At 31.8% G+C, this 9,606-nt stretch overlaps 1 protein-coding gene across 2 annotated transcripts in view; it reads right to left on the bottom strand.

The window, feature by feature from the left end:
* Il1rapl2 (interleukin 1 receptor accessory protein like 2) overlaps positions 1-9,606 on the bottom strand; it is a 1,196,863-nt gene that overhangs the window by 291,687 nt on the left and 895,570 nt on the right. For both annotated transcript variants that reach the window (XM_031368558.1, XM_031368568.1), the window contains one exon: positions 6,304-6,378. In XM_031368558.1, coding sequence (XP_031224418.1) covers positions 6,304-6,378 — 75 coding nt within the window. The remainder of the gene's footprint in view (positions 1-6,303; positions 6,379-9,606) is intronic.

Here is a 9,606-nt window from a genome sequence, read left to right as displayed (position 1 = left end):
TTGCTAAAAAAAAACAAAAAAAACACAAATGACTTTATGTGATTTTATTTTATACTATAGCTATACGTCTAGGAACCTGAAGAAAAGAGTCTAACACATTCACATATGTTTCCTTGCAGTTGAGGTAGAGGGTATCTATGCATCATTTAGATAATAACCTTAAGTGTCATTCATAATTTATAAATGTATGCATGAAGTAACCCTTGGAAACTTTTTGCTCCCTTATAAATAGATTTTTCGGGATATGACCCACCCAGACATGTCAGGAGTGAATTACAGATATCAGGTCCTACTAATATATTTGAAAAAAAGAAGTTCATGTCTGTAATTCAAACACTCAAGAGGCAAAAATCATTATTTCAGGCCCAGTATGGACTTCTAAAAGAGTTCTAAGACACACTGGTTTAGATAATGAGAAATCTCAGAAACATAGAAGTAGGAAGATAGCTACTGTAGAAATAGGTTTGCCTAGCATGTGCAAGGCTCAAACTTCATCTTCAGCATTGCAGTAATCATCATCATCATCGTCATCGTCATCATGCATACTTTGGTTCTTATAGTACACATCTTGCAAATACCAAATGAGATCATAATTTAATAAAATAATATATTGCTTTACGTATCAATAATTATTCCGGTTTCGTGATTTAGAAAAATTAGTTGATCTCTCTTGGTTTGCTTATTCTTTGTGACATTTAGAAAGTTGAGTAATTCTGATAAATTAACTGACTCAAGTATGCAATAAATAGATCCCCCTTTGAGATGCTGTGTGTCAGTTCATGTGTGTGTGTACAGGTACACTCAATGTAGATGAAGCCACTTATGTGTGCATATGTGGTAGCCAAAGATCAGCTTCAGTTATCTTTAGGAATCTTGACTTTACTTTTAGAGACAGTGACTTTCAAAGAACCTGGATTTTGCAGATTGGACTAGAACTTCATGACATATGACTGCATATGTTCCCAATGCCCCAAACTAATACAGGTATATGTTATCATACTTCGTGTTTATGTGGATGCTAGGGATCAGAATTCAAGACCTCTTGATTGTGTGGCAAACACTTTACCATGTAAGAAGCCCTTAATCCAATTTTAATATTTACCACATTGAAGCAAATAGTGGACAGGCTGTGGTTTTAATTTTTTTACCTTTGCTAACTTTTAATTATTTCTAATAAAACTATTGTTTATGTTTATAGGTCCATGTAAGGATATTGAACAAACACTTGCAATACATGAGATTCTGCCATGAGAGCAGTCACCAATTTCTATTTCAGTTTCAGTTGTTCTCAAATTGGATTGAAATTGTGATTATCTGCCTGCCTTCCCTACTAAACTGAGAACCTCTAAATACCAAAAGCTTCATTTTATTCACCTCTGACTCTCCAGAACTTAACACATTTGACATCTAGGAAGAACAAAATGAATGTATTTAGATAATAAAATTGCTTCAAAAATGCTATTCTTTTATTAAACAATTGTATAGTTTGGAGATCAATTAATTTCTTTAAAAAACATGTTTGCCTTCTATTCCTGTGTTGCATTAAGTTTTACCTTTCGCTTTCTCTTTCTATAGAGTCTTCCAATGGTCTCTTAGGAGACCTACTACAATTTTAGTAGAAGCAGATATATTGGGGAAATTGCTTTGTTGTTTGTTTGATTTTTGTTATTTGAAAACAGAGTCTCACATCCCTGGCTGTTCAGGAACTTACTTTGTAGACCAGGCTGGCCTCAAACTCAAGGAAATCCACCTTCTTCTGCCTACCAAGTACTGGGATTAAAGGCATGTACTACCATGCTTGGCTAAAAAATCGATTTCTGATGAAGATTAAGACTGCTAATATACACAGAGACAGTTTGATCCAGTAGCACATAGCACTGTCATAAAATATGAATTTAAACAGCCTGTAAAACCAAATAATTCTGGATGAAACTAGAAAAGAAAGAAAAAGATTTTTTTCACACCCAGCTAAAGAACTATTAGATGTTTGAAACATCTGAGGTAATTAAACTTGCTTTAATTGCCCTACTGTTCCAAAGTTTTCTGTTATGCCTCAGACCCTCAGGTCTTCTCTTTGAATGTTTAACACAGAAAGTAAACTTACCTTTGTCTACTTTCTACATGATTCTCTATGGGTAGCTTTAGGAATTAGACAGCTTCCAAGAAGAAATATCCCCATTCATGAGGGAATGTTTTCAACTTTACCAAATTTACCTTTAATCAAATTTATTCAAATTTACCTTTAATCAAAATTAGATGGCTGAACTCAACTTTTTGATTTATACTTTGTTTATAGCCTTTGAAATCTTCCAGAAGAATCTATAGTATGCAAGGTATGCATTTGTGCTGTATAATAAAAGTAGTTTTTAAGGAAGATATTATGTAACAGAAATACATTTCAAGTATTGTATATGCCCCTATGTTTTAACATTTTGTTATTAAAAACAGCAGTATAAATTGTAATGCAATGTTAGTTCTTAGGAAAAATATTAAATGCTTTCTTTTTCATATGTTGAGGAAATTATTAATATTGGTATAGTAAAGGTTTATTTCCCAAATATAAAGCTAAACTTACTGCCAGAGAAAGAAAATAAACAGAAAGTAGGAAAATATTGGATTTATTTCTTGGTATACATTCTTTTTCTGTTTATATTTTGAACTTCAGCTGCATAAACTTGTTATACAGGAGCAGTAGTTTTTTCTACTATTTTGTTAAGAAGATGTTTATCATCTCAAAGTATATGGTTATTCAGTTAAGATTAATCTTCTCTCAGCATTATAATGTGAACACAATTTAGCAACAACCAAACTGTCATCGCTATGTCAGCAAAAATGTATGTAAATTTCTAGAACCTTGTGGATGACTAATGGATTACACTATAGTAGAAAGGAAGCTGAGATTTTTATTTTCCTCTAGAGACACAACAAAATATCTTTACTGATACCAAATCTATGTATTAAAAAGAATTTATTTTTACTGAAAAATGTTGCTTATTAAATTACGTTTAGGAACAAGCAGAACTGAAAACAGACTCCTTACAATTATTCCAAACCATGTTTCTAAAGCTACCTGAAAATTCATGCTCAATATTTCCCATAAAATTTCCCTTTTCTATAGTGAGATAGTGAGTTTTTCTTCCAGGGTGGAAGAAATAGAATTGAAAATGCTCTAGACAACCCATTTTTTCTTCTTTTTAATAGTATAACATCACCTAACAAAGTATCTCTATTTAAGTGGCCACTGTCAATGAGTTGAGTTTCTAGATGACATTTTTTTTTGTCAGATGTAAAAACTATGCATATGCTAGAACAGCTGGGCTGGATACTTCATTTCCAAGACAGTTTCTTCATTTAAATGTCTGATGCCTTGATACTTACTGGATTTTTACTTTCATATGATTGATGTCACACCCATGTGGCTTAAGTGAGTTTTATGCAGAATAGCACTTTTACAGTTAATCAAGAGACTGAGAGGAAGCTGCAAGTTTCCTAGCTTCTAGAATCTTAAAGCATTGTTCATGTCATACTCTATAAGACAAGCTTATCCCTGACGCCAACCAAGAGCTGGGAAACTAACAGAAACCACAGTCATCTGGTAGGAGCAGCAGAAACACATGTTTATCTTAACCCAGCATTGCCTCAAATTCTAAAAGAATGCATTTAGCAGACCCACATTTGATAAAATACTTAGGTATTTGGATTGGTCTGTTGCATTCTTTGGGAACTTCTAAAATATTTGTTCTAGTTTGAGTATGTCTGAAGCAGAATATGCTTGAGAATAAACTTTAGAATCTGGTGTAACATAATTTCTAGAGGTTTTCATTATTACAAAAGTATTGAACTTTGACATTAAAAGTTGAAAGTCAACATGCTTTGCCTGAACAAGTATTCCAACATATACTAAAGTATCTTATCAATACTACCATACTGTATTGAATTTTTAATTTTCCTCAGCCATAAGTGGAGGCATCCATTAAACCATTATCTTTCTCTATTTCTTTTTTCCTGTAATGATATTTTTAAAACTGTTTATCGTTATGACTACAAATGTCCCATTAAGATCAGGAGCTGATGTTTACAGCAATTGTAATAGTGACTTTACTATTTGGGAGTATGAGGAACTTGCAAAATGATCTCTCATTCAAGGAAACGGTAGTAGATAAGCATTTAAAATTACTGAACATTGTACTTGTTGAAATGCAGAAGGTCTAGTGACCAATTTTGTTTTACTTTTAAAATGATATAATTATTCCAATGTCTCATAAGAAACAACTTTTCTTGGATGAAAAATTGGGCATTTCTCTATTTTTTGTCAATTTTTTTTTCAAAAGGAAAATTTGGCTTTGTATCTAATATAAATCACAATCAAATTGATGTAATAATTTTGTAAGGTGGTAATATTGGTGGGCTGTGTTGAAATACTTGTTAAAACTAAGAAAATATATTGTACATGTTACATGTTACAAACAATCCACAGAAAGCTACACTTGGTAAAATTAAGTAGAATATATCCCTTAAGGGCCTGTTTCCTTATTTTGAGCAGTAATTCTTAAATTTCTCTCTTGAAGTGTATATATATAATGGCAGAAGAAAAGCAAAGATCTTCCCACAGTCATAAACAAAATTCAGGGGCTGGAGAGATGGCTCAGCAGATAAGAGCACCAATTGCTCTTTCAAAGTTCCTGAGTTCAAATCCCAGCAACCACATGGTGGCTCATAACCACCCATAATGAGATCTGACAACCTCTTCTGGTGCATCTGAAGACAGCTACAGTGTACTTATGTATAATAATAAACAAATCTTAAAAAAAAGGAAAAAATATAAAAACAAACAAAAAAAACCAAAAAAACAAAATTCACTCAAGTTTTTTTTTCTTTTTCTTTTTTGGAGTATTTCCACATATTTTGTTTGCTGTTTAGTATATATGTTTTCTTATAAAATAATTTGTCCACTAGAACCTTCAATATATACTACGAATATAAGATAATTGAATATCATTATGAAACCCCTGGGAAACCACAGAGCACATTGGCATATTTGCATATTAGTTTAAATGGAAAAGTATAAGTAAAACTAATTGAGTAGAAAGGATGTCAGTGCATCTATAGTTTCAATTTCCTTTAAGGATGATTTCAAAGGTAATATACAGAAAGCTGGAAGAACTATAGTCTGATATTTCCACATTTATGGATCAGCTACAAGTTTACTATATCTCACCTTTTGTTTAAAACAAGCTGAACTTGTTGTTAGACAGCATTTAAAAACTACATTGTAAAGTAATGAACAAAATCTTAGGGACGTAATTTTCTTTCCCCTTTTTTGAAGATTGAATAAACCTCTCCAAATCCAAGTTTGGTTGGAAAAATCATAATAGGAGTAAAAAATTTCCTAAGAAAGTGAATATTGGGATTAATTAATCCTTCTTGGCTATATAATTGGTAGGCCCCATCATGGTCATAAATTGCAAAAGATCATGTATTTTCTAAAATTTACTCAGTTCTATTTGGTTTGGTTTTTTAATTGAAAAACTTGAGAATGTTAAGATTAAACTGACTGTAAGAGAAAGCTCACAAGTGTTAAGTAATAGTTTAGATTAAAGGCCACACTTTCTAAGAGAACCAAAGAGGTCTACTACTGAATTTCATTCTTATAGTCTTTGAAATCATGAGGATTGGAGGAAGGCTACACACAGACACACACGCAGACTGACAGACACACGCGCGCACACACACACACACACACTTATCATTTTATGTTCTTATTTGAAATTGTAAAAAGACAGCAGTATTCATGAATCAAGTTGTTACTTACCCTGACATCGTATGATTCATAAATATTCAGGTCCTTAAAATGGGGTTTAAATAGCACTGGATTGTGCTCTAGGAAATAATGTTATCATATCATTTTAAAGGCTGCACTGTGCAGTGTCTTTTATGAAGTGCTTAGCTTTCAGAAGTTAATGGTTTCCAAATAACTTTTTTTGGTTGACATGTATGAAAATATCCTGTACCAATCACCAATTTAAGATGACCATGAATCTATCAATCACAGTTAAAAAGCTCTGACGTATAGCATACTTAATACACAGTGTAACAAATTAGTATTACCATTCCTGGTTGCAATAAAAACTCATTTTCTTAAACTGCTATTGTACTGAATGCCACGGTTATAAATGAGCAGAACACAAATTGATTTGCATGTAATAACAATGGCAATAAACCTTTCCTGGTTCATGCAATTTTCCCCATCTGTTAGCAGAGAACAAGTTTAGGATCTATTATTATTCCCAGAAGGAAACTTACCCAGCTGGACATCTATAACACTTGGCTGATTTTCCATGGGGAACAATGGCTTGGGAGGCTTGTCTGTGAGTAAAGCTAGAAGAGAAAATGAAAGAAAGTAATGGAAAAATTGAGACAAATTATAGGGTAAAGAATATTTTACCATGTATGATATTGAATGTTTTTAGACTTGATGGCATGTAAACATTTATTAGACAGTGTTTGCACTTGGGTACAGTATCCATTTCCCAGGAATTTTACAGCACCATTAATTTACTTAAATTAGGATATCTCTACTGCTAGATTTTCCAATAAGTTCAAACAAATGGACTATTTATTTTGGATGCATTTTTACAAGATTCTATATATCAAGTAGTGTATTTTTTCAAAGTAAAATCAGAGAAACATCACATTCTCATATTGCTCTCTGGCATTAAATTCTCTTAATAAATTGTAGTGGAGATTTCCAGTAGGAAAAGGCTTCTGAGAGTCCAAGTCATACCTATTCTCTGCCTTAATCTTTTGTGATAAAAGAAAGGGCTGATAGATTATTTAGTGACAGATTTTTAAAAGTCAGCATCTTTTGTTTACCAAGTCAAATGTTTCAGGTTAACAGACAAGGAAGTAAAATATTCTTCTTTGCTTTCAATTTATAATACAGCACAAAATAAAAAGAAAACAAACCATGATGTAATCTAATGAAAGGTTGTAGTTGCAGTACTTACAAAGTAAGAAATATATACATATATGACTTGGAGAAAAGAGTGGTCAATGCTGGCTGAGAGAGTCAGGATGAACTTTTATGAAGGGACCTTGATGTTCATGTGAAATATAAAGAATGAAAAGAAAATGGAATATAAGAGAGTAAAGAAGATATTAAAGGAAACTGAACAACACAATCCATATCATAGTGATAAGAGATATCTGGGGCTGGAGAGATGGCTCAGTGGTTAAGATCACCGACTGCTCTTCTGAAGGTCCTGAGTTCAATTCCCAGCAACCACATGGTGGCTCACAACTATCTGTAATGAGATCTGATGCCCTCTTCTGCTGTGTCTGAAGACAACTACAGTGTACCCACATACATAAATACTTAAAAAAGAGAGATAGAGATAGATCAAGAAAGATGTACATACAAAAGAAATGGTCTGATGAGAAGGAATTAGATGGGTAATACAGAGATCCAGTTGCTCATGACAGGAACAATACAAATTGGAAATGATAATACATAGATAGTGAAGGACAAAATTCTTAAGGATCATAGGAAATCTGCAGATAGATTTGGACATTATCTGGCAGGCTAAAGTGTCTTTGGTAATTTTTGGAATAAAAACTTACTCAAAGGTAGTGAATCTAATGATGATTAACTTGATATATGGGTTATGTGAAGGGGGAGTACACAGATAGATTAGAAAACACAGAATTACTGTTGAGGCAAGGCAAACAATGAGTGGGACCATGATGGAGTCTGGAAAATTAAAAAATGAAAAAGAAGAAACAAACTAGAGGTAACTAGAAGAAACCAACTAAAGGACTTGGAGTACATAAAGATAATGTCATATGTACTAATGTCATAGAGACAACCTTATTTCACCCTGTTATTCATATCTTGAATTCATTTAAATACTTAATGTATTTATGTCTTGCTTAAGATGTATAACTGGATTTTACCACTTTAAAATGTTTTATAGATCTTTATAATTCACAAGAGGCTTAGCGCTGGGCTAGGTTATAAAAGATAATAGTTAAACCTTCATTAATTGGCTTTTTAGGAAATTCCTGCTGATCTGAAAGGGCTATATCTCATATTTACAAGTCTAGAAGAGAAAGTAGTGTATTGGTTCAGGATGTTTAAGGTTATAGATATACAAAATTTTGTTGATATTCTCAAAAATAATTGTTGATAATCAAAAATATACCAGAAATATACACAGAAAATAGATTTGTATGGCATAAGCTCCATCTTGCTTAATTACCCAAGGTAAAAAAATTTCAATGAATTAATTGTTTGCATTTTTCAGCAAATCTTCATTAATAGCCTACAATTTATATGTTATGTTGCTCTTACAAAATTTGATGTTTTTTAAAACCAAACATATTTGTGCATAATTTATACAAACCTAAATATCTATTTATTATATTATCTATATAATATATTCTTTCCAGCCAATTTTAATAATATGATCTTTAGTTATTTTTAGAATATAAAGAATAAAAGCTTAAATATCTGAATTCAAAATCCAATCACATCAGATGTTCAGGAAAAATGTGTAAAACATGAATATATTATGTATTCATATTCATATATATATGTATATATTATAACAGTGGTTTCCACTAAGATAAGGAATTGGTTATCTGAGGAATAGTGGGAGATATGGGAAATGCAGAATGAGTGACCTGCATAAACATTCAAGTGACATTATACAGACTGAGCAGGAATCTATTCAGGAATATACATACACACATATGCATATATACATATATATGTATGTAACAAAATTTAATAAAAAATAGGACATGAATTCTAAGAAAAATAATGAGTGTCAATGAGTGGGTTTGGAAGAAGAAAATGGAAAGGGGAATGATGTAATTATGGTATGACCTTAAAAATAAAATAAATGATATACTTGGAATAATATACATGTAGTATGTTTTAAAAACATGGTGGAAGTGAAGTAAATCACAGACAATTTATATCTCATTTATATGAAAAGTAATTTTTGTTTCCTTGTAGTATTATTTCTATTTTTCCTTATATATCTAAATTATAGACACGGAGATTCTCTGGAGAGTTTTTTTTAATTTTATTTGCAAATGCACATCAGTAAATTAATTGAGTATAATGGCAGAAAGGGATGGACAAATTATGCTTCATGTGCACAAATGACAAGCTTCTCGAGTCTCAGGAGGATTTGAATCTAGGGACAAGGGTAGGCATACCCTTAACATGTTCTCCAGAGATACTTAGTTCAATTTCACAATTAAATATTAATTACTAAAGTCATATTCATTTATATTAAGGATAATTTTAAGTATCTTATATGTATATGTTCATAATATTCAAAATGTTTTAAATACATTATCATATTGGATCAATGTGATGCCCTGGAACTATAAAAGAGTCAGTTCAAGTTTTAGTCAATTTAGACACAAAACTCAATGAAGTTCACAATATTTCATCTATGTGGCTGTATGACTAATATCCTTCATCCTTCTGAGCCATTCATCAGGATCATGACTGCCAGCTCAGAGATAAAACTATCAGCACCACACATAATGGTAACATTTAGAGATTAGCTCAAATACATGCTACCCTGCTCA

Source organism: Mastomys coucha, chromosome X (assembly GCF_008632895.1).
Source record: "Mastomys coucha isolate ucsf_1 chromosome X, UCSF_Mcou_1, whole genome shotgun sequence".
In the NCBI taxonomy this organism is placed as follows: Eukaryota; Metazoa; Chordata; class Mammalia; order Rodentia; family Muridae; genus Mastomys; species Mastomys coucha.
This window is presented reverse-complemented; position numbering and strand designations above follow the sequence as displayed.